This window comes from Myodes glareolus, chromosome 15, assembly GCF_982192425.1.
Source record: "Myodes glareolus chromosome 15, mMyoGla1.1, whole genome shotgun sequence".
Taxonomy (NCBI): domain Eukaryota; kingdom Metazoa; phylum Chordata; class Mammalia; order Rodentia; family Cricetidae; genus Myodes; species Myodes glareolus.
The window spans coordinates 35,367,582-35,393,951 of record NC_142040.1 but is presented as its reverse complement, the minus strand read 5'-3'; the positions used below and the strand labels follow the sequence as shown (position 1 = coordinate 35,393,951).

General features: G+C 43.7%; 1 protein-coding gene and 1 long non-coding RNA gene across 3 annotated transcripts in view; one reads left to right on the top strand and one right to left on the bottom strand.

Annotated features, from left to right (window-relative positions):
- The window catches only part of Depdc1b (DEP domain containing 1B), a 60,009-nt gene extending 51,459 nt beyond the window's left edge, over positions 1 to 8,550 (bottom strand). Inside the window, exons 1-2 of the mRNA XM_048442990.3 lie at positions 8,398 to 8,550; positions 1,116 to 1,381 (exon numbers count right to left, since the gene is read on the bottom strand). Of these exons, the coding sequence (XP_048298947.3) occupies positions 1,116 to 1,381; positions 8,398 to 8,445 (314 nt within the window). The 5' untranslated portion in view covers positions 8,446 to 8,550. The remainder of the gene's footprint in view (positions 1 to 1,115; positions 1,382 to 8,397) is intronic.
- A 49-nt stretch (positions 8,551 to 8,599) lies between these two features.
- On the top strand, positions 8,600 to 13,918 carry LOC146891605 (uncharacterized). 2 transcript variants are annotated; one of them, XR_014997071.2, is made up of 3 exons: positions 8,600 to 8,836; positions 9,241 to 9,698; positions 10,577 to 13,660. It is a non-coding gene; the product is annotated as an uncharacterized LOC146891605 (long non-coding RNA). The 2 variants fall into 2 exon arrangements; XR_014997072.2 differs by adding an exon at positions 13,673 to 13,918 and having other exon boundaries at positions 8,607 to 9,698; positions 10,577 to 10,751.
- The last annotated feature ends 12,452 nt before the right edge of the window (positions 13,919 to 26,370 follow it).

The window sequence follows — 26,370 nt, the reverse complement described above, 5'->3', positions numbered from 1 at the left end:
TAAGCACTCAGGCCTCAGAATAAACTCAGGCCATTCAAGACCCTAATCAAACTCTAGATCAGCAAATAATTGCCAAATGGAGAGACAACTAACAGCTCAAATGACAATCCTGACATCTGGGCACTGGAGACATCGGAGGACACACACGCCCTAAGGCGATCTGGCAGGAAATGCACGCATCTGTCTTTAGCCCTACATGCTATGATCACCCTACATGCTATAACCACCCTCACCCTGTTCTGCTTTGCACAGAAGCTAGTCCAGGAGGGAAGCAAAGATATAGATGAGGTGGAAGAAGACACAAGCCTGAAGCCATGCGTCCCGGGCTGACAGGCTCATTAGACATGTTCTGATCAAGATCCTTGCTTTTCGGTTAGAATAAAGGAAGAGTAAGAGCTACGAGTCTCCCTGTTCAGCTCTCCACTCCTGGTTAAGTCCTCTCTAGTTCTTGGCACTGACAGGCTTCTACAGAGGATAAACAGCTTTTCTCTGCACCTGTGTGACTCCATTCCTCTTTAGTTGTCTTCCATCACCTGAATTTTAGGTAGGTCTCCTGGGCCTCCATCAATAAAATAGCCTACTGTTCAGTGAGAAAGCACATAAATCTCCATTTCCCCTCAGATTTTACCTGGTACTAACTATCCACATCATAAAGTATTGTCAGCCAATCACACAGAGAAAGCAGGCGTGCAGCACCTAGCTAGTTAGAGACGAGAAGGAATTCTAACACAATCCCACACATATACCCTGAGCTGTTTCAAGACCGGACATTCTGCCCCTGAGTATTCCAATCCTTGGTCCTCAGCAAAGCTAACCCCGGAGGGACCATTTCACCCCATCAGGCACTCTGGAATTACTAAGTCATTACTAAGTCCAGGCCAGCAGGAGGGGTGGAAATTTTTCCCTGCTGGAAAAGCATCTCAACAAAAGCCTGTTCCGTGCTGCTCTGATGGAGCAGGACAAACTGCAGTTGGTTTTATTTTAACAGCCCATTCCGTCAGGCACTTAGCACATCACAAACAGAACCACCGCTCCAGTGGACACAGGAAATTCCTTCACTTCAGGAAGCTGAGCAGATGCACTCAGTCTCCCTATCGCCCTTCTGCAGACTTTACCTGTAGAGCTGACGGTTGTCTTCAAAATCCTCCTGACCCCATTTTCCCTTGATGTCTTCAATCACGTGATTCTTCAGGAATTTCTTCAGCAGCTGGACTGTCTGTTTGCGAGTTACCTCGGGCCCAAAGTTCTGACTGTTCCTCAGAAGCTCGTGCAGCCAGTCCACAGCTTCCGCGGCTGTGAAGCAATGCTCGTAGCTCTTGAAACGACAGCGATGTTTCCGTAAAGGCATCCTGGCACGAAAAAGTTCCACCGTCTCGTTCCACTAGGCAAAAGACACAAAAGTGTTTAGTTGCCGACCAGTGTTCTTTAAGGGTTACTAAATCCCAAATATTTAAATCAAGGAATACCACTTTTCCATTTAACAACTGCAAGAAGACTGGGGACTGCTTAGCATACGCAAGACCCTAGGTTAAGGGATAAATATAGATTGATCCACAAATCGGTAGGCTGCTAGGTAGGTAAACAGATAAAATCTAATTTTTTGGAAAAAAACAAAGGAAAAACACTGGAATAACAGATGGAGATTTAGTATTTCACTTGCAACCTTCAAATTCTTAAAGTCCTAAAGAATGTCTGGTGGGAGGTAATGATTACAAACTGGTGTAGATATAATAATGCCACACAACGATACACTAAGAAATAGTTAAAAATAGTCTAAGTTGCCAGGTGGGGGTGGCGGCACATGCCTTTAATCCCAGCAATTGGGAGGCAGAGACAGTGGATCTCTGTGAGTTTGAGGACGGCCTTGTCTATAAGAGCTATTTCCAGGACAGGCTCCAAAGCTACAGAGAAACCCTGTCTCAAAAAAAAAAAAAAAAAAAGAAAGAAAAAAAAGACTAAGTTATGGTTATTTTGTTACAATTGAAGCAAAAATAGAACCTATTTACAGAAGAGAAACAAGCAAAATGCAACAACAAAGAAGTTATTGGAGATTCTGCCAGCAGCGGTGCTGGTAGTGAATGGAAACCATGGCAGGAGCACTGGTTAAAATGAAGCTCATCGCTGGGCTTGGTGCTGCACATGTGTATACAATCCCAGAACTCAGGAAGCTGAGGCAGAAGGGCTTTGAGTTTAAAGCCAGCCTAGAATTCATATAAAGTCCCAGACCCAGCTTAGATCATATAGTAAAACATTGCCAAACCTTACCTCCCAAATCTATCCCATTATATACAATTCACTTCTAGAAGTCCCAGGTTTACTATGATTTCACTCGGCAAACAGAGACTATTCACAGTGTGAGAGGCATCGTGTGGGGAAAGAAGAAAGGCATGAACAGAAATAATGATACACCCCCAATGTCACAGAGCTCAGGACAGCAGAGGAAAAACCTTTACAAGGTAGTACCAGGCTTTTGCTTATTCACCAAAGAAAGTTGTTCGAAAAGAATCTCTCTCTAGTCAGTCTCTCAAAGCACACACACAAACTGTAAAGCCCCTTCTTTTCTTTTGCTGCAGTCAAGTTTTCTCACTCCCTTCTCTTGCTGGAAAGGGAGGTTGGCTTGGGGGCTCTTCTGAAGACCACGGTTTAGTTCAGCATGGTGTCCTCAGATGCCACAGGGACACAGAAGACGGAACAGACGGAGAACAGGCTCTGAAGCCCTGTCTGACCTCACAGCCTGCTCTGCTAATGACCAGCAGGCCAGCCTCATACTCAGAGTTAGCCCAGCCTCTGTATCTCCAGCTACGGAGCAACAAAGACCAGCCAGAGACATAAAAATAAATAAATAAATAGATAGAGTATCGCAGTGTCTGCCTTGAAGTAGATATTTAATAAGCTTACTCATCTACTGCTATCACCTCTATTATCAAGGTATAGCCATTAAAGCTGAGCATTGAGTCTCCAGGATTCAGTCCAATCTCTACCAATAAGCAGAATACATTGGGACATGGTTAACACATTTCTGTAGAATATAGCAATTAGAGCAAACTAAAACTTAAAAAGTTGAGATTCTGATAGAGGAAAATCATGGAAACCAGCTGGAGTGCTGGCATGTATCCAAGTTTTCCTGATTTGCCTTAAGGCAAGACGAATGTGAGTTCAAAGCCAGCCTGAGCCACAAAACAAGCCCCCCCCCATTCCACGAAGAGCAATCAAAAGAAAGTCAAGGTTAGGTGTTACCCATGATTAATCTGCTAAGAAACAGGGTTGGTTCAATCCACTCAAGTCAGATCAGAAAGAAACGTGGGCCGCTGCTTACACTTGGTGTATGAACCTTGAAGCAAACAAGCCTGTGTCAGAGGAGAGCATCCTGACTAGCTCTAACACACTGCTGCTGATGCTTCCGGCAGTGAGTCTGATCTTGGCTAAAAGATGTCTTCAACAGGACAGAATCAATCTCTGAAGAAAGGGGAAGATATGAGGTGCTGGGTGAGACTAGAGTTCTAATCCCAGACTTTCTACTCACAGTTTACGTAAGGTTTGGTACATGTTAAGTACCATAAAAATATCCAGTTTCCTTCTGCTCCCAAATGTCACTGATAGAATCACATGAGCCACTATGTCCCTTTAAGACAAAATCCAGATCTCTCTAGATGTCATTTTTTAACAACTTCAAGACAACTCAGCCTCTTCCTCCTTGTCTTTCAGTGACAGGAAACCAGAAGTGAATAGGTCTAGAATAGGGAAGCTTTATGAACATGGCAAGGACCTAGTCAGCATCCCAGCAGTCAGCTGACACAGGTAGCCAGGAGTGGATACTGCAAGCATCAGAGAATGGTCACTATATAAAACAGTCAGTTTTCCACAGCCTGTGCCAGAGACACCAAGAACACCACAGCGATGCTCCTGGCATGCCTCGGAATTAATCCCACCACTCATGAGGCTCTTGCCTACTCTTTGCTTCCAGAATGTGAATGTGTGAATAAATAGCTATCATTTTTGTTCCTCACACAGCAGGAATCCGCCAACCTTTCTCTCCACTGTGCCTTTGTATTTTGCAATCCCCATAGTAACAGTTTCTGCTCTATTGGAGGCATGAACCTGGGGTAGAGGAGCTTAAAAGAGAGGTGGGCTAAAGTCTCCTGCAATAGCCATCTTTATTCAGAGCACCGGACGATTTATATTGTGAGGGTTTGGAAAGTCATATGAGCAGAGCTACTTGAGTTCTAGCTGTCTACAGTCACAAGGGCACAGTCACATGAGTTCAGGCTGTAGACAACTACGGAGGACAGTTCCTGCTTAGAAACAGCATTCCAGACAACCATGGGTAAGACGACGGGGGACCTAAAGCAAACCTACTCCTATTACACCTGGGAGAAGCAGGAAAAAGTACATTCCAAGAACAACCTGTGTCCTGGAAAAACAGAGATTACAAGATGCTTGCCTTGTTCCTTGGAGTTATCTCACAAGTTCTCAAAAATTCTCCTCACACAGCTTCATGGACCATGTTCCAACACTAACTACCTTCCAAAAGGTTAGGGATTGTTCCAAACTACACAGCACAAGCCTTCTGGAAACTATTTTTAAATGAGTTTAGAAAACAAAAAACAAAAACAGACAGTTGTCTCGATGAGAATGAGCGAATAGCTTTCTAGCTCATGTGTTGTCATGAACTGGGCCCATCATGTAATTTTTACCATAAAATTTTAGCTAATCTGTAAGGTTTTATTTTCAAGACAGACATGAGAGATTTAGAAAATGAAGAATTACATGTTATAAGAAAGTACAGCCAAACCAGGAAGGAGAGTATAGACCCTGCCATTTGTGTGCTAAGAGTCTCCAGGCTCTTCCTGAAGAGACAGGAAGTTGAGGGTGATACTGAGAGAAATAGAGTTGGGCCAAGGATAAGGGAAGGAAAGGCCAGCCTTGAAGGACGAGAGAGGATGAGTTACAAAACATTTATTTATGCAATAAAAGCTTTAAGACACAGCTGGACTATATTTGGGAAATATCCACAGGTTCTACTTTTAAAAATAACTAATTTCTGGTAACAGCAACCCTCACGTTTAAGGGGGAAAAAACTGATGATTACTGTGTCTTTTAAAATCTTAATAATTAACATTAAGTTTCTCAAATACATAATAAGACTGTAAGATGAATTGATTACCTGTAAAATACTGGTAAAACTGGGGGGGTCTTTATTAATTATCCATATACTTTTCTTTTTAACTAACTGATTAACCTAAACTGGGCCTGAATGTCATGGAGGTAGGAAGTAAAAGCTTCCAAAGAAAGTAGTTTTCTTTACAGACTCCTTCAGTAACATGTTAATGCAACAGAGAATCCAGTAGCATCTACATATTAAACCTCTGCAACCAAGAAGGGAAGCACCCCATAAACACAACTGCTTTAGACAGTGTTCCGCTGCTGTGAAGAGACACCATCATCACGGCAACTCTCCCAAAAGAAAGCATTAAATTTGGACTTCCTTACAATTTCAGAGGTTTAGTTCATTATCATTATAGCAGGAAGCATGGCAGCACACAGGCACACGTGGTGCTGGAGACGTAGTGGAGAGCACTACATCCAGATCAGCAGGCAGCAGGGAGAGAGAGACACGGGGCTGAGCCGGGCTTCTGAAACCTCAAAGCCCAACCACAGTAACACACTCCTCCGAAAAGGCCACACCTCCTCCAGCAAAGCCACACCTCCTGATCCTTCTCAAGAAATGCTACTCTTGATGACTAGTCATTCAAATATGTGAGCCTATGGAGACCAATCATTTTCAAACCACACCAACAATGTTTAAAGCACTTCCAATTACTATATTTATTTTTTATCATAAAACAGGACTTGCCGTACCAAGATCCAGTTTGTTTCCCTTAAACAAGTATTGTGGATAGGGTACAGGATAAAACATGTTCTTTTTTTCCTACCCAAAAGGACAATATAAAAGTCAACCCTTATCCAAAGTTTCAGCAGCCCACTGTTAACAATAATCTGAATAATAGAAAATTCCAAAACTTCACAGTTCCTAGGTTTTCAATTGCATGCAGCTTCGAGTGGCAGACTGAAATCGCCCCATCCCACCAAGGATGAGAATGATCTCACTGTCCAGGGTGTCACACTGCATATGCCATTCACACATTAGTCATTTAGCTGTGTTTAGGTTATCAGACGGTGAGGTAGCACAGTGCATGTGCTCAAGTCATCTTTATTCTAATGACCAATGGCTCCAAAGTATTACAGTGAACTTTATTAGAGTATGTCAATTGTTCCATCTTGTTATTATTGCTGCTAATCCTTCATTGTATTAATTTATATATTAAACTGTCACAGACATGTGCAGGAAAAACACATACAAGGTATACTATACATAGGGTCTATCGTAGTTTTAGGCATTGATTGGGTATCTTAGTCAATGTTCTATTGCTATGAAGAGACACCATGACCAAAGCAACTCTTTTTTTAAAAAAAGATTTATTTATTTATTATGTATACAACATTCTGCCTCCATGCTATGCCCACATACCATACCAGAAGAGAACACCAGATCTCATTACAGGTGGTTACGAGCCACCATGTGGTTGCTGGGAATTGAACTCAAGACCTCTGGAGGAGCAGCCAGTGCTCTTAACCACTGAGCCCCCAAAGCAACTCATATATAAAAAGCATTTGGTTGGAGCCTTGTTTATAGTTTCAGAGGCTTAGTCCATTATCACTATGACAGGAAGCATGGCAGCTGGCAGGCAGGAGCTGGGAAATAGCTAAGAGCAACATCCTGATTCAGAGAGGGGGGGGAGAGAAACTCTGGGCTTCGCATGGGCTTTTCAAACCTCAAGGCCCACCCCTGATGACACACTTCCTCCAACTAGGCCACACCTCCTAATCCTTGTAATCTTTTTTCAGACAGTTCCATTCCTGGAGACTAAGCATCCAAATATATGAGCCTACGAGGACCATTCTCCTGCAGCCACCACATGGGGTTTGTGGAACATATCCTTCACAGATAGGAGAGGACCGCCATTAGAGTTTGTGGAAGTCACTGAAAGGAACATCTTCTATCTGCCCTGGGGTTGGAGCTAGCAATAGTCCTGACCTCGGGCAGTATAAATGCTGGAATCACTTCTGCAGAAACAGTTATGAAAACACCATTTTGAGACTCTAGTATTTTCCTTGCCATTACCAAATTCATACCTCTTAAAAACTAGCTCTAAAGAAAACCTAAATTTATTACTTTAGGTTTATTAAAAATAAATGGATCACTCTGGGTGTCCAGTAGATTGTACAATGATTCCTTCCAACAACCCTCATCACAGACATCTTAGCCATGTGACATTTTCAGCCAAATGAAACAATGCCACAGTCCCTAAAATCTTAGGAAAAACCTCACATGAGGCAAGTGCTCTTTCCTGTGAAGGTTCATAATTTTTTATTACTATTATTATTCTCCAAGTGTCCCATAAGTCTAATAAAAAAGTAAAGAACAAGCAGCCCGAAATCTGGGTTCCATCCATCAGGAAAGTGGCTTGACTCCACGGGACACAGACTGCCTGGCTCTAGAAAGAAAGGAAACTACGTCTCTAGAATGTGAGTCTAATACAAGAGCTAGCGTTTAGATCCTCAACCCCCACCTTTCCCAGGATATTTCTTATAGAGAGTGGTGAGACTTGACTGCAAGGAACATACACCTGAGAGAGGTTCAAGACTAAACTCAAGTCCTCACCTGTGCCTATTCCGTTAAACTAATCCTTGGAGGCGGGGTCAGTAAAATTACTTCCTCCAAGTAATAACACAGATCGGTTAAGTCTCTGCATCTTGTTTTCAGGAGAAAAGGCCTCACCCTGGCGCATCTGCAGAGCTTGCAGACCACCTGTCAGAGCTGATCCCTAAGGGAGGTGGGTGCTGACAAAAAGTGAAACTCCTGGGGCAGGAACCTTTGAAGGAGGAATACAACTTCACGCTGTGCACCGTTACAAAGAACTCTCGTTGAGTGTCAACAGTGTCACTCAGGAAGGAGACACGCCTTTGGCTGGTCACCGCAGCCCGCAAGTGCAACACGGACAGGGTGGTCCTAGAGCTCCACCCAAGGTCAATCTTGTCCCAGGTGCTAGAATAGGTCCCAAGGACAAAGGGGAACGCGGTCGTCAGGTGTTCGCTTCCCCCTAATGCCGAAAGCGCCGTCCACTGCGGATAACATAACCATCGCCCGCAGATGAAGTTTATCCAGCCCTGGTGAGGCTGGCTCCAGGCCTCATCTGCCCGCTGCGGGGCAGGGCAAGGAGCCGCAACCCAGCAGACGCTCGCCCACCAGCACCGGCAGACCCCAGCGGATGCGCACCGTCCGAGTCACGGCGGTGACGCCGGCACGGGGTCCGCCTGACCCGCACCCTCACTTACCAGCTTGGTGGCCCGGTACGGCCCGGGGCCCACGATGCGGTGCTCCATTGCCAACCCACAGCAGTCGCCGGGCAACGCCGGCGAGGACTCCCGAGCTCGCCGCGCCGCAGTTTGAATCACAAGCCTGGAGGTTCCGGACGCTGATTGGCCAGGGCGAAGGCACGTGACAGGAACTGCGTGAGTGGGCGGGGCCGTGCGTGTCCTGGTTTTCTTTGCTCCGGGTTTCGTCCTCTAGTAGCTGGGTGGAGAAGATAAAAGATGCTTCTTCTTACTCGCCGGTGGGAGCTCGAACACTCGCGTGCGTGACTGATCGCGCAAGGTGTCGCCGGCCTGCCGTGGAAGGCGCTGCCAAACCCTCCCCCGACTTTCCCCGATGCGTGGCCTCTCGGCACACCAGCTCTGCAGCAGAGCCCAGAGAGTGAAGCCTACCTGGAACCTGGTAGATAATTCCTGTCAGCACCCATGGCAGAGAATCTGCAGATTAGCTAAGAGAGGAACGAGTGGGTGGTGAAAGGAAGCGAGCTGACAACTGTCTAAGTGGAGGAACTTTGAAAAGCCAGATAAAAGCAGCCCACCATAAGGGGTCATAGAGAGACTATCAGAACGATAAGGAGGCCCAGGTCGGCTTCTAGTCTGTTGTCTTGATAAAATCATCTTTCCCCTCCTTGAACTTATGTTTTCTATTTAGCATCTGACTGAAATTGTCAGCCCTTTGTTTATGGGGTACGTTTTCTCCGCACTGAATCGCCTTTCTACCTCCAGTCCTTTGGAATTGTTGGTCCGACTTGGAACTGTTTAAATAAATGACTTAACCAATCTCTATATTCTATGCCTTTAACTCAGTGACTCCTATTCAGAATCTGTCTGGACACCTCGGTGAAGACCAGGACAAGAGATTGCTGAGCAGCCACCTTGATCGTGGAAGTTGCTTTTTTGCAATAGACGATGCTTAATTCAGACATTCAAAAGCGGTGGAAGTGCTGAGATTAAGTAGCACTGAGCATGCCATACTTATGTGAACACCATCTCCTTTCAGAAAACCTGGTAGAAGAAGGTGCAGAAAGAATTTCGATCTGGGGGACAGCGAGGAGTTCTACGAAACGCTGTCCTCTGGATACAATATGGCCTTGCGCTCGTAAGCGCACAGCAAGTTTGATTACCTGTACAAGACCTGCACACGGTGGAGCCTGACAACATTCCAGCAGGCCAGGGAGGGCCATCCACTAGTGAGGTTATTGGAAGTTAATGGATGCTGAGAGATAATCATCTATTCCAGTAAATAACGCCACACCCATGCTCATGTAAGCAACCCTAATTAAACTCAGTGAGTCATAAAAAAAAAAAAACACACAGATTACAAAGTAAAACCGGACGTGCTCAGTTAAGAATTTGCGGGCCTGACGTGAGACGGCTCAGCTAGTAAAGGCACTTGCCACCAAGGCCAATGCCCTGAGTCTGGTCCTGAGAACCTCGATGGTGAAAGCAGAGAACTGACTCACAAAGGTTATGCCCTGACTTCCGCACAGGCTTTGGTGACCTCCTCCCAAGAGCTGAGGATACACATGTGTGCCATTAAGTCTGACTCAATCCCTATGTTTGCGAGACATATTCCAGAGCTTTTTCTAATCACTGATCATCACGTTTGATTAGATATGCAAATAGGAGAAACTCCATTCTATTGCTGAGGAAGGTGAGCTTCAGACAAGCCTAACAGAGTTGCTTAGAGTCCATTGTCTAATCATTAATAAGAAGTAGACCTCCACCTGTGCTTTCTATTACCAAAGCCTATATGGAGTTTGATTTCATTTGATAATATGAATTGAGTGGTTTTAATACCTTCAAAGCTCAAAATAGACAGTCAAAATAAAGTCTAACACACTTATACAGAGACATTTTCAGTAACCTGTCATCTGTACCTAAGTATCTTTACCAGTTCTGAGTTTTATAAAAGAAAAACACACAGTTGAATAACCAAAAATGATCAAAATCAATGTCTTTAATTATCTTTCAGTCCCCCAATTATAATTTGGATTGAACCAGGGTTCACTGAATATATATTTCATTACATTGCTGCCTCCCTAAGGGTAGCCCTCACTTATGTATCAATTATATCATTGCATTCACTTCTACATCCTTAGTATAACAATTTTAATAACTTGCTATGCATTCTCTTCTGCAGCATGCTCCAGTGTGCCGCTGTGGAGATGCTATAGGAACTGACCCAAGGTGCAAACGTCTTCACGGCCTGGGTGTCATTTATCAGAGAACTGGCTTTCACTGACCTGCTACTGGCATTAAGGAGTTGCAAACTGGGCAGCAGAAAGAAGTTTGCCTCAAGTATGCTGTGTTGGAGGGTGTGTTTCTCAATCACTCTGCCTTGGCACCCAGAGGATTCCTGGATGTCACATTCGGTACAGCTGCTGCAGAAGTCACCACCCAAGTCACTCACTGACCAAGTCACTCGTTGCTCACATCAGATGTTAGCTCTTCAGAATGCCCTGCGGTGCCCATTCAGTGTTTGGTTTTAGCATGTTAGCCATCCAAAAAAAAAAAAATCTCTGGTTGCAGGTGCTGGAGAGATGGCTTAGTAGTTAAGAGTGCTTTCTGTCCTTCCAGAGGACCAGAGTTCAGCTCCCAGGCCCTATTCTGGGTAGCTGACAACTACCTGGAAGTCCAGCTTCAAGGAATATGATTCCCCCCTTTGGGCACTGCAGGCACATGCACTTAGATACACACACGCGCGCACGCGCGCGCACACACACACACACACACACACTTCGTTTGAAAATAAAATAACTCTTAAAAATTGTCCATTTGCTGAGGTTCTTAAGAGTTAAAAGCCTGGCTTGCTTTGCACTGCTATTGGTCTGGAGCACCACTACCCCAGCAGAGAATGTTTCTGCAGGGCTTGCACTAATGTGATTCACAAATAGGATTCGCAGGTGAAGAAGGGAGGGTAAAGATGTAGGAAAAATAGTTTTTTTTTTAAACTATGTAGTTTGGTTGTAATTGTCTGAGCTATTAAGTAGAATTATCTCAGAATTTAAAAGGATGGGTGTTCACACCCCCAAAAATAAAGAATCTATGTTTGGTCACTCAGTGATTCCGTAAGTGTGCAGGTGCTCCTACTATGTGCACAGTACGGCTCCAGTTACTAGAATCCCGCAGTAGGTCATGCAGAGTCCCTCTTACCAACAGGTGGCATCCTAAGTAAGAAGGGATGGAGAACTAAATATAATATGGAGAAAGACAGACAGACAGACTGACAGACGAGATCGACTTTTGGTGATTGAGTGAAGGCAAGGAAAGCAAAGGGGTGGAGGAGAAGATGGTGCAGAGAGATGCTTCTTTTAGTTCAGTGATCAGAGAAGACACAACTAAGCAAGGGGCGTATGAATAGTCATTGTGACCGAAGTCAGGGAGCTGTGTGGAGAACAACCTTCAAAGCCAGGAAAATGAGCAGAGCTCAGGAAATGAGCAGACCTCCGGGTGCACCAGGAGCCTGACACTGGGGTGCGCACAAAAGGGGTGGGAAAGTGATCAGATACGGGGGCAGAAAGGCCTTGGGGCCACATTATAGTCCGTGGAATTAAAATGTTGTTCTAAATTAATTAAAAGTATATTAAAAGTTTTTCTGAGCAGGCAAGGGTCAAGCTCAGGAGTGTTGTTAAGTGCCACTCTGGCTACTGTACCAACAATGATTGGCTAGGGAGGCACCAAGCACAAGCATGGAAAGAGGTGAACCAGTTAGGAAGCTGTTGCAACAGCCCAACAAATAAAACAAATAATCAGCCTGGTATTGGCACAAGTTGGCATCCAACAAGTAGTTGCTGAAGAAATAAACAAATAAGCAAATGAAACTAAACTTGAAGACGGTTTTAATTTTTCAGATTGCCAAAATGGCTCAGTAAGTTTAAGTGGTTGTGCTAAATCTAAAGACCTGGTTTGATCCCCCAGGGACTCACACCTATATGGTGGAAGAGGAGAGCAGACTCCTGAAAGTTGTCCTCTGTAAACAACAAAACAACAACAACACACACACACACCATCAGTCGATTGATGATGGTTTAAAATCTAATTTTAAAGCATAGAATTATTCAGTTCTACTCTATGTCTGGGGTTCATGCCTGTGATCTCAGTACTGAGGAGGCAGAGTCAGAAGGATCAAGAATTCAAAGCCAGCTTGGAGTACACAATGATACTGTCACAATTTTTTTTATTCATTTCTTGGGGCTGGAGAGATGGGTCAGCAGCTAAAAGCACTTGCTGCTCTTGCAGAGGACCCAGGTTCAATTCCCAACACGCACACAAAGGCTTACCACCATCAGTAAGTAACTCCTGTCCCAGGTTACCCAGCATGCTCTTCTGGCCTCTGCAAATCCAAAGCATGAACACAGGGCACTTACATAAATGTACACAATGCGTAACACATAAAATTAAAATCATAAATACTTTAAAAATTGTTAATTTCTCAAAGACCATTTTAATTGACTCTATAGTTGATGTTTCTTATATAAATCTATTCTACAAAATTGCAACCGATCATACTGTCATATGATCTATCAAATTTGTTCCTGAATATTCTCCTCCGATACTTTTAATCATTACAGTTGTCTGTATTTGCTTTTCCTTTTGAGTTTGGAAAGTGTAAGCTGCACACATCTGGTGCCTTAGTTTATAATTTGCCCCTTCACCTGCTGCCTCCTCATACTTCATGCAGTACAGTTCAAAAGTTGTCCTAATTAAATGTTTGCCAAAGAACATTGCTAAATGGATTTATATATTTGGGTACAAGCTTAATTTCTGGCATATATTGTCCATGCCAAATAGCATTTACAATGAAGTGTATTGCTCAATAGCTGGAAACGTAATTGGATGGAAAAGCAATTTGTAGCCAACATTTGCCTGAGGAATATTGGATGGATTAGTGGAAGATTCTGGAGACAAGCAATGAACGTAGAAAATCATTGGAGGATTATAGACATGAAGTCGCAACCATGACGGGGTGGCACGTGGAAATAGTATGTGTTCTTGATACTGGTGCATAGCAGAGTTCAGGGGACACCTCTGGAGAAGTACCGGGTTCTTATACCCTGGAACGAGTTGGACAGAGACACATGGATAGTCGCTAGAGAATCTAAGAAGGGAAACGCTTCTGAGGGAGAAGCAAGCTGGAGAGAAAATACAGTTTAGTAGCCGAAAGGTCTTCAATGTGACATGTAGTTCCACATACAACTTCTCATGTCTCATTAACATCTGAAATCTCCACCCACAGGTAACCTGATGGTAGTGTGCACCTCTGTTCCTATGCTGGTGGCTCCATTTGTATGGCAGACTCCCACTATTGGGTTGAGTCAAAGGAATTGAAATCAGTGTATTGGAGAAATGGCTGCACTCCCAGGCCTCCCAAGTTTCTTACAGCACCATGCACAATAGCCAAATGTGCAAGCAACCTAAGTGTCCATCGGTGGATGAATAAATGGATAAGAAAATAAAATAAAATAAAAATGTGGCATATCAATCATGAGTCCCTGAGTTCAGTTTTTAGCTCCAAAAGAGAAGAGGGTTTTTCTTTACAAAGTAAAGAAGAAGGAAGAGAAAGGGAGAGGGAAATGAAACATTTAGCATCACAATGGAATATTATTCCACCATTAAAAAATGGTGAGATCTTATCTTTGTAGCAACATGGATGGAAGGAAAGCTTATTATATTAAGTGAAGTAAGCCAGGCATAGAAAGACAAATGCTAAGTTTTCTCACTTATTTGGGGAAGCTAAAATCTTAATCACATTGCAGTAGAGAACAGAATAAAAATCATGAGGCTACAATGGTTTGGTGGGTGGGAAGATGGAGAACAAGGAAAATGGGTACCAAAAACGTAGAATATAAGGGAATGATTCCAATGTTCATAGACAGTAGGGCAAACTATATAATAATTACTGATTGTATGTTTATAAAGACCTAGAAGAAAAGGGTTTGAAAGTTTACAAACTTCCTAATATTTGAAAATATGGGACTACTGATTTCCCTTATTTGATCATCCTATATTTTATGCACGTGTTTTAAATTATAATACTCAACTCCATAAGTACAAAGATTGTAAATCAAGTAAAAAGTCAGGGTCGGGGTCTGAAAAACTGGCTCAGTTGGTGTTCTAGTTAGCTTCTATTGCTGAAGTAAATGCCATGACCGAAAGCAACCTGGGGAGAAGAGGGTTTATTTCATCTTACACATCCAGATAACAGTCTGAGGGTCGTCAGGGCAGGAACTCGAGCAAGAGCAGGGGCAGGCATCATGGAGGAAAGCTGACTTCTGGATTTGTGCTCTCTCTCTCTCTCTCTCTCGCTCTCTCGCTCTCTCGCTCTCTCGCTCTCACTCTCGCTCTCTCTCTTGCTCTCGCTCTCGCTCTCCATCCATCCATCTTGTACTCAACCTGCTTTCTTCTACTACTCAGGGCCACCTGCCCGGGAGTGGCATAGAGGGTTGTGCTCTTCATATCAATTATTTTTTCAAGAAAACCCTCCACAAACTTGTCCACAAGGTCACTCTGATGAAGGGACTCTGTCAAGGCCCCCAAATGCCTCCAACTCACGGAACTGGCAAAACCTTCCCCAGGTCTGCGTACAGACGTTGACAACGTATACAGAAAATGACAACCAGAACTTCTTCCTCCCAGATACTTACAGCCTGAGACAGCTTCTCTACTGAGAACCCCCTACCCCACCCCACTGAGATCGGCTAAACCTACCTACTTGTTTCAGACTATGAAGTAAACGTGCTGAGGTTCAGGACTGTTGCTGGTGCATCTCCATCAGAGACCACAGCCCACCTGATGGCAGCTTTGCTGTATGTGTGTCCGCTATTTCTTCATTCCCCACGGACCCAGTAAGGCCCATCCTAAGTTGTGCAGGTCACAGCAACCACGTAGAAAGAATTAGGTGGAATATAGCAATCCAAGAAAATGGCTGTTATAAACCTAGGGCTTCCACAGGCACACAAGCACTTGCAAGAACACATGTGCCCACACATGCAAGCACATATACACATACGTATGCATACACATGCACCACTCTTGTATACACATAAAAAAATCACTCAGAATAATGTTTGACTAACATCTGGATATCTTTTGATGCAGTCAAATTGCTGTATAAAATTAACTGTTGTAAACCACATAGTTCTCAATCTGAAGGCCTGTCAGTGACTACCAAACACCATGCCGGGTATTGTAATGAGATATTTTGCACATATAATTAAGGTCCCAAATCCATTATTTATCATGATAGATATCAGTGCTTTCAAGTATGTCTTAGAGCTGAAGTCAAAGATCCAGAGAAGAACTGAGCTCCACAAACCTAAACGAGTTACAAACAGAAAGATTGAGCCACAAGTCACAGGGAAACAGGAGATGTCTGTGAACTAGAAGGAACATGAAGGGTTACCGACTTTATTATGTTCTAAATCACCAAGGTAGCTTATGATTCAATTTTATGACTTTTATACATAAAGGTACCTAGATTCCATAGCTGGTTTATGGTTTTGACTATTACCTCCACCAATCTCTGCCCAGATAATACTTTGACTTCAGTTCTTGATACCCAATACGCTCAGCAGAGGCAGTCACACCAGACCAAATCTCCGAACAAGTGAACAGTTAGCCATTAAATATTTGTTGTGTAAAATCCATTGACAGTGTTGTATAAGATCTGTTAGGCTTATGTCATTTCTTGTGTAACAACAGAAAACTGATACACATTTTATAGAAAAAAAAACCTCTCAAATATTTGCTTGAAATAGCCACAACACGACAGTAAGAATAAAAAGAATGTCAATATTTAATGAGTGACTAGTAGCTATAAAGGGGGAGTGTGTGGAGCACCAAAGATGGCTTCAAAGCCACTGCAAGGCTGGCAGAAAGACTGAGTCACAGACTACAAGGAAACAGGAGATGTCTGTGTGAACAAGAAAGAATATGAAGGGCTACAGACTTTATTATGCCCAAAATCACCAAGGTAATTTATGATTCAATTTTATGAACTCCATTCATAGAGGTCCCTAGATTCCATAGTTGATTTATGGTTTTGACTCTTGCTAACGGTTTCAGTTATCTATGACAATCGTAAGTTTCTAATCTCAATGCAACTCTCACCCTGGAAGCCAAGTATAAGCTGTTTCCCAGTTTGTGATTGATCGCAACCAAACATCTATGATTGCTAGCACATAATGACCCAGCTAGCTCAGTATTCTATGCTTCGCAAGCCTATGATTGCTGTAAGCAACATGTATGCCATGCTGGTATATGAAAATTCACCATAGTCATTGACTCTGATCCTCATACTATAACAGAGTCCAAGGAAGTTGGAATTTAGAGTTGGTGAGATGAAGTCATTCATTGGTAAGGCAACTTGCTATAAGCCTTCAGACCGAAGTTCAAATGCCCAGTATTCAGAAACAGCTGGGCACCACAGTGGTGTCCACAAACCCAGCACTGTCTAGAAGAATCTTTGTGACTTGCGGGCTCCCAGCCTAGCTCCCGGGTTAATGAGATATTCATTAATGAGTTTAATGAGGGGGAAAAGTGAGAAGTAAAGCCAGACCTCAGACTCTCTCTGTCCTCCACCAGTATCCACATGAGCACTGCACACATGCACACACATACACTGACATGCCACACACATGCGCTGACATATGCCACTCACATATACTGACATGTGCCACATATATACTGGCATATGCCACACACATATACTGACATATGTCACACACATATACTGACACTCCACACACACATACTGACATATGCCACACACATACACTGACATGTGCCACACACATACGCTGACATATGCCACACACATACGCTGACATATGCCACACACATACGCTGACATATGCCACACACATATGCTATATAGACTCAAGTTTTTTTAAAAGTTAAATGTTGGAATTGAGACATACAACATTTGATTGCCAGGGAAACATCAAAATAAAGATAACCCATAGTCATATATATTCGCCTAGGTGTGGAGGGTACAGCTGGGGAAATAGAAACTAATGAGATTAATTAAGACATCGAGGGAGGAAGAACAGAGAGAGAAGAGAGACTTAGCCAGGGTTCTGTCTACTTCAGACCTGGCATCTGCTGCTTTGACTGGGTCCTTCGGCCCTCACCTTACTGCTTCTCTATGTATCTAGGCTTGCCTATCCACCCCAGCTTCCCCTGTGTCTGTGACAGTTCTATTAAGGGATTGTCCCCTTTTAAACATCCCTGGAGGCTCCAGCTCTGCAGAGCTACGAAAGGCCCCCTTGCTCTTAAAGGCACAGGATCAACATTTTTTCTTCTGCAGAATTACAGCGCATGATATGTTTTTATAGAGCTTTCTGGTTGTTAACAAACAGCGAAAGGATACAGTATTAGTAGATCATTTGTTTGAGCTACAGTCTTTGAGCTCAGTTCTGAAAGAAATCCACCAAGCTGGTTAAAATGATCTAGATTTTAAAAAGCTTCATCACAAATGGTCCCTGAATAATAAACATACTTGATGTAGCTGGGGGAAAAAATCATTTCACAAAAGGAGAAGGTCAGAGAAGGATAGTAGAGAATATACAGAGTGCTGGGAAGGCCTCTGGCTTCATGGCCATCTTGAAAGTCGAAAGGGACTTCCTTTCTGTCAAGCAAGGTATTTAATAGCAAATTTTCTCCTCCTAGCAACAACAGCAGAGGACCCTGGGAGCCCAGGCCCCGGAGCACAATGCCTCGTGGAATGGGGCGGCGACACCCACACTAGAATCTGAAGTGCTTTGGTGTTGAGCAGCACCAAGCTAGAAACTGGATGAAACTGAGATGGGGAGGCCAGGGCACTTAGGAAACAAGGGAGGCCTGTGATCCGGGGCTGGGGGAGGGGGTGTGCGTGTCAGGCTCGCAAAGGCAACAAGCACCTTGTGTTCCTCCCAACACTGTGGCCCTTAGAGCCTTTCAGAGCCGCGCAGCTGACACTCGCTTGGGCATGAAAACAAGAACAGCGTACACTTTTGTCCTTAGTGATAATGATGACTTTATGGTGTATTTTTCTTTCACTTGTTCCCATTCTCTCTCCCTACCCTGCTTTCTCCCACCCTCCTGCCCTCCCTGCCTTCTTTCCTCTCTTCAACTCTAGTCTGTCTTCCTTAATTTTTCAAAGGTTCTAATGATAATTCAAATGATAACATTCATCACCCAATTTGATGATATAAAATACTGGGAAATTTATACATTCTCTGTATATATAAAATAATATACAGGTTTTAAGTTTACATTAATGACTGGGAGGAGGGGTACACATGCCGCAGAGGTCAGAGGACAACTCTCGGGAGTCAAGTTCTTGCCTTCATCCTGTGCCAGGGCTCAAACTCAGTTCACCAGCCTCGTCAATAATATCCTTACCCGCTGAGCCATCTCGCTGCCTTTTGTTTGTTTGTTTGTAAATATATGTGTAATGGAGGGAGAAAGAATCAAAGTGTTTCATTTGAATGGATAAAATGCAGCATTTGGTTTCAGCATTGACTAGCTGTATCATTTGTGGGTTTCTTCCTTTCATTTAAAACTGAAGGGATTTTTCCAGACACTGAAATCTGCTTGACTTGCATTTTCTTTATGCAGCTTTCTCTGAAAAATGCTAATTAGCTGAATGCTGGAATTGATTGACAGGCCATGGTCTGACTGCTTTTCCAGTAAGGGATGGGTAGGGACCAGGCTCTGGAGATCTCACTCAAGGTTCTCCTCTGACATGTCTCTATATAAAACCCTGACTTCAGGTCCTGGAACCCATCACTCTGGGGCTGATTTAATTATCGGACCTCCTCCCAATCTCTTTCAAACAACATCAGGAGGACCAGGGAAGGATGCTCAGAGACAATGGCTCCTGCCTGTTCTGTGTTCCAAGTAGTTCTGTGTTACCACAAGTAGCCTGCTGAAGGAATGTTAGATGAAGCCCAGAAAGAATATTGAGTGAGGTCTTCAGAGTGGGCCAGGGACAGTCTGAAGAAGACAGAATCAGACATGATACAAGAGGAAGATTTTGGGCAGAGCCAGGCACCAGAACCAAGTTTCATGAGGGACTTTTACAGAATTGGCATGGTTGCATCTACTAGTTTTGCCTATCTATCTCTCTCTCTCTGTCTCTCTCTCTGTCTCTCTCTCTCTCTATCTCTCTCTCTCACTCTCTCTCTCTCTCTCTCTATATATATATATATATAATATATATATATGTAAAATTTTGCCTGAAAAAATTATATATATAGTATCTTAAACTGGCTGTGTTGTTTGTTATGAACTGTGGGATGTTGAACCCAAAAGGACTTGGAATATGAGAAGTCTAAAAGTATCCAGGACTTACACTTGCTAGGAAGAAAGAGTCAGGGGTGGGATGAGGGGCTGGAGGACTCTTTAAGAGAAGCGGCAGACAGGTCACAGTCAGGAATGGGGGTACCCACCTGCAACCCTAGCCCTGAGGAGGCTGAAGCAGGAAGTTCGGGAGTCCAGCACGTCTGGCTTCCCGTGAGTAATCACATTGCAGTTATCTTTTGGCCCGGTTGCTCCAGGTCTTACATCAGAAGCCCTAGAGGACTTGCAGAAACAGGTTCCTGGGCCCTGTTCCCAGGGTTTCTCATTTGGAACAAGTTCCTTGAGGCCCGAGACTGTTTCTAACAAGTTCCAGGTGATTGTGGTGATGAACGTCTAGGGACAACAAGCTCCAAACAATGGCTTTGAAAACGTCTTTTGAGAATATGTATGACAAAAATGATGCAACGTCCAAGGCACACTTAAATGCAACGTAAAGGAAGGACCATGGGTAGGGACAGAAATTAAAGATTACTGATGACAAGAACACAAAGAGTAACTACTGTTCTGTCTTCTTTTACATTTGAATTTACTGTTTAAGATTGATAGAGATCTGTAATCCCAGCTAAGGCATGAAGGTCTTGAATTCAGGTCCAGCCTGTGATCTTATGGAGATCCTAAAAAGTAAAAATCGGCTGGGGATATGGTTCAGTGCACTGTGGCACGGGCATGCTAACACACACACACACACACACACACACACACACACAAATACACAGAGGCAGCATCACACACACTTTTTAAATACACACAAATACACATCAACCCCTCCACATCACACACACATGCACCACCTCTCACACATACATTTTACACACACACCAACACATGACCCACATACTACTGCCCCCACATCATACGCATACCCTCTCTCTCTTCTCTCTCTCTCTCTCTCTCTCTCTCTCTCTCTCTCTCTCTCTCACACACACACACACACACACACACACACACACGCACGCACAAAGAATAAATAGGTCAATAGTTCTGGGGATGTTGCTCAATAGTAGAGCACTTGTATACTATGCATTCAAGATCCATGGATTTGTTTTGTTATTTTGCTAAGCAATGTCTTCTCTTATTGTAGCTCAAACTATCCCAAATTCACAAACTCCTTGTATCAGGCTATGTAATATCCATGTGGGCCTCTCCTACCCTTCAAGAAGTATAAGGACACTTCTGGTGATGGAATTACAGGCATAGACTACCAAATCCAAGAAGATCTCTTCTTGCCTTTAAAGTGAAAAAATCTCAACAAATTAGAAAGTAGTCAAGAACTCCCTTCCCCCCCCCCCAAAAAAAAAGGAAGGAAGGAAGAAAGAAGAAAGTGGGGGAGTCTACTGAGCTAACATACTTCAAACTTGTTCTGTAGCCTTGCCAATGAATGTCACCACCGCACTCAGGTGTGCCTGGAGCTAGTCGCACACACACACACACACACACACACACACACAGTCCCATGCAGGCTCCCTAGTTGCAGTTTCAGTCTGTGTGAACCCCTATGAGCCCAGGTTAGTTGATTCTGTGCATTTCTTGTGGTGTCCTTGACCCCTCTGGCTCCTACAATGCTTCCTCTCAGGGGGAAGGATTTTAAGCAAGATGTCCAGCTCTTTAGAATGCTTACAGAGAAGATAAATGTGAGCTGGGTAATTCTATATTTGAATCAATATGTTGTAGATGTTCTAAAAAGTAGGCACATTGGTTTCGAGAAACATATCAGGGAATGTTTCTGGGCAGTTGGGAAATGGGATCCCTAAAAACATGAACTGAGCTATAATATCTGAAAAATTGGTTGGAATTTCTCAGGTCAGAGGATGGGTTTTTGTGTCACTGGGTTAGGCAGGGGACAACCTGAAAGGGTGGTATGGAGGAGGGGACCTAGTGATCAGGGCTGTACACAAGCACAGAGAGAAACTCACAACAGCTGAGAAGCCTAGGAAGATCAAAATGAACCCTAACTGTGGCTGCAAGGCTGGACGGATGCTGCCTCTGTGGACACTGAGGGCAGTCCTTTCCCCTCCCCCACCCCAGTTTAACAGAAAGCCATTAAAGGGCTTTACCCAGAGAAGCATAATTAGGTCTGTATTTTAAAATGTAGACTGACTAATAGCAGAGACTGGGTGGAGCATGGGGGCGTGCTAGCCTGCCAGCTGGTCGGCTGCAACTGCAGCGCAGCAAGGAGCTGGCTGGCACTCAGCACACCCTAGGGCGGTGCCTGCGAAACATCACTGTCACTTCCTGTCACTGAACAAGCAAGCACACACCCATTCTGTGGCTTCCTAAAGATCTCTACAGACAATAAGGAATCGAATTGAACTCTTCTCTAGCCTAGCATTCCCATCCTCCCCTCCCCCAGTCCCTTCTTTTGCGCCTACTAGGGAAATGCAGGGATGAGGTTGAATTTGACCAGAGAGTTTGGGAACGCAAAGGAACTTGAGTCTGAACACTGACATTAAAAGCCTTCATAAGTGGAGTGGAGATGTATGGGAGGGTCAGAAAGAGAGTTTGGGGAGTGTGGAATGAATTTGACTCTTGGGAGGGGAAAGAGGAAGGGAGGTGTCTCCACACAGTCTCGGTATCACTCTCCCCTTACCCCAAAAAGTCTGCTCCTTTGCTGCTGTAAGGTATGACCCTAGAAAGAGTCCCAACACAAAGCAGCTGTAACAGGAAGAGGAGCACAGCAGGAATACCTGAGGACTGCAGGGAGATGACAGGGGTACTTGTGTGAGAGAGAATTTTAGCAGATAGTTAGTGGAGAGTCCAGAAAATATGCTATTTCTTTAAAAGCACATACAGAGCCAGGTGTCATGGTCCATACCTGCAGGCCCGCACATGGTAGGCAGAGCTAGTCTGGGCAACATAGTGAAGATCTGTCTAAATGAATAAATAGCCAGTGTGCTTGCATATATACCCCCACAATCCCTCAAGGTCATCGTCTCCTATACATAGTGAATTTGAGCCCCGTGTAGGTTACATGAAACACTATCTCAAAAACACCAATGGTAAACAAAGCCAAGTGTGCGGCACACACTTCTCCAGTGGTTGAGACAGGACAATGACTTGAGTCCAATAGTTCAAGACCAGCCTGGGCAACATAACAAATATCTCAGAGATGAATAAATAAAAAACAAACAAAATAAGTAAATAAAAGCATATACAATTATTGGGCTACAGTGGTTCAGAGGGTAAAGTTCTTACTGTTCAACCATGAAGACGTGAGTTCAGATCCTTTCTCTACACCCACATAAAGTTGGGGCACAGCAGCACCAACTTGTAATCCCAAGGCTAGGGTGTCAGAGAGAGGTAGCCTATTACCCATTGTCAAAAGACACAATTACAACATACTTTACAAGTTTGGTTCGTTTGCTTTCCATACTGGGATGTGAACCCAGGTCCTCCCACACACTCTAAAGGTCTTAAATACCTCAATACTCTACTCCAGAGTGAGGCCACATTCCAGTATGTAAAATCAAGAAATTTAAGAATAGAACAGAAGAGGCAAGTCTGAGAGTCATGAAAGGGCTAAAGAAATAAGAAAGACAACGAACAAAAATGAAACTGGCCATTTTAAATTGCCTTCATTATAAGGCAAGAGCAGGGAGATTTAACAATAGAGAAATAACCCATTGGTTAGCATCTAGTTATTTTGGGTTACTATTTTTTTTTAATTTCTTTGGAAGGTCTTACAGTGTAGTCCAGCCTGGTCTCAAATGCTATCTCCTGCCTCTAATTCTCAAGTTCTAGGCTTACAAAGATTCACTAGGCCAAAGAAGCTACCATTTTATGTAGGATTCAGATGGAGGGAACTTCACGCCGACCGAAACTAGCCTGCTGACCATAGTTGGTTCTCTTTCTAATCCTGATTTCTCTGAGCAGATAGATAGCTTGCTTTGAGCTTGTGGGGTGGAGTTTCAGCAAGAGTGACTCCATCTTGAGTTGGAGTGATGGCTAGTAGGTAAAGTACTTGATATGAAAGACTAAGGGCCTGAGTCTGACTCCGCAACACCCATGTAAAAGCTAGACACTATGGCGTGACCCTATAATACTTACACTCACACATATGTACACGCACATACCTGAACATATGTACACAAACACCACATACACACATAAAAATAAACACATATGCACACATGCACATACGCATGAGCATATACATAGGAATACACACATGTACACATACACACATGCATATATGTAAACACACCTACATGCACACACACCACTTACACACATATGCACAATACACCACAAACATATACATATGTGTTCACGTCTGAATACATGCATACACATATGCATAATCATAAATATTCACGCACACACACAAACATACACACACATACACATGCGCACCATTACTCTACTTTGATTTCTAGCCTTGCCTGTTGGAGTTCTAGCAAGAGTCTTCTGTGTTTCCTATCAGATTAAAAACAGCTCCTAACTCTCCCATCTCCTAACCACTGCTAGTTACTGTTCTATTTACTCTGTAGTTACCTAGAAAGTAGAATTAGACAGTGTTGGTCTTTAGGTGATTGGCTTATTTTGCTTACTGTGATGACCTTAGAGTTGAGCAGTGTTGTAGCATTATCAGAATTTATTCTTTTTGAAGGCTGAACAGTATTCCATTGATTTATTCATTCACCCATCAATGAGTAGTTTAGCTGCTCCCTCTTTTTGGTGTTATGAACAATGCTCCTATGAGCAAGGTACACAAATGCCTTTTAAAGACTGGATTTCAGGACTTGGGGTAGAGTATATATGCCAAAGTGAAATTGCTAGACCATGTGGAATTTTATTTTTAATCTTTTTTGGTAGCTCAGCGTTCTGTCTTCTATAATGATCACACCATTTTACTACCTCATAATACAGCACAGGAGTTCCAGTTTCTGATAACCCAAGTTGATTTCCAAGACTCACAAGGTGGAAACAGAGAAGAGACTCCCACAAGTTGTCCTTTGGCCTTCACACATGTGCTAGCACATGCACGGCCACACACATGTACACACACACACACACACACACACACACACACACACAAACAAACAAACAAACAAATAAATATACCTTTTCAAAAGTTAAAGGAAATTCATGAAAAGAAAAGAAGATTAAACAGTAAAAGAGGGCTGGGGATATATCTCAATTGGCAGAGTACTTCCTGGCAGGTATGAAGCCCTGAGTTAGGCCCCCAGCACCACATAAAACCAGCATGGAAGCACATTTCTGTAGCCAAGTTCTTGAGGGGTGGAGGCAGGAGCATCATAAGTTCAAGGTCACCTTCGGCTATACGACATGCAGCCAATGTGGGCTACAAGTGAGGAGGGGAGAACGGAAAGTGACGGCGAGATTTCTATGACAACATGTCAACATGTTCCTGTGAATGGCAGATGATAATCAAACCCAAAAGCAGTAATTGAATTTGTTGTTATTGATTCATGTGTTGTTCTACAGTGAGACGGTCTAAAATCTACATCATCAAACCATGGTAATCACTAGTAACCCAGAAGAAAGGAATGAGAAGGAAGGGGGGTACTGAGGAGAAAGACACCCCCCACACCAGCACAACTGCTAAGTGCTGACCTACCTGCCCTCTCGCTTCTGGCCAAGGCCACAAAATAAGGCATTTTTCCTTTGCTTGTATGAACAAAACAGATGCAGACAGAATATATTCCACTTATGCAAAATGTTCTCCAGTGAAGGAAGTAAGTGTGGGCAATGGAATACGCTTTGAATGAGGAATTGCCACACAAGGCTGGCTTCTGTGCCTGCAGGAATAAAGCCGATTCTGATTCACAAAACACACCCGTAAAGCTGCTCTCTCAGCGGCACTGGCGATGACTCTTACAGTCGGTAAGGGAATTATGGAAAGCATTTACCTGGATTCACTGTTTACTTGGTGTAGGGAAGAAAGGGGGAGAATGATAAGTGGTCAGGAAGGGAAGGTAGACAGATGTACTGCAGGCAACGAGGTCAAATGACACACGGGGCTGCCCATCAACAGCAACCAGGAGAAGTCACATTGAGCTCACATTTGTCCCCAACTTGGGTCTCATTCAAAGACCTCGGAGATCTGGGACTCTGAGAGAATAATGCCTACCTCCCCGAGAGGCTAAATGTAGTTTTGCATACATACGACAACTATGGATCTGTTGAAGGACAGAATTAAACCAATTAGGTTTAAAACTCTTCGCTGAGTTTATTTTCTAGGCTTGAATCAAACAACCCTTCATCCCATGAAACAGAGTAGATGTCCTAGTGGCCTGAGACGAAGTTTGTTTCGTAAACAAATAAAGGCTGCAAGAAGGCACAAACAAGGGGACGGAAGACAAACTGGCCACTTCTGGTGGCTTCTGATTCAGAGTCAGGAAGATGGAGCATCAGACACAGAACTCAGGGTCAGTCTTCTGCTGATCCTGTGATACAATACTCTGGCAAGAGCAACTGACAGGGGAAAGGGCTTGTGCCGCTTGACAGTTCAAGGGTACCGTACATTGGGTCAGGGAGTTTGGGGCAGCCAGAGCTTGAAGCAGCCGGTCACATCCCCTCCACAACCAGGACACAGGGATAAGGCTAGTGCTTAGCTTGCTTCCTCCATTC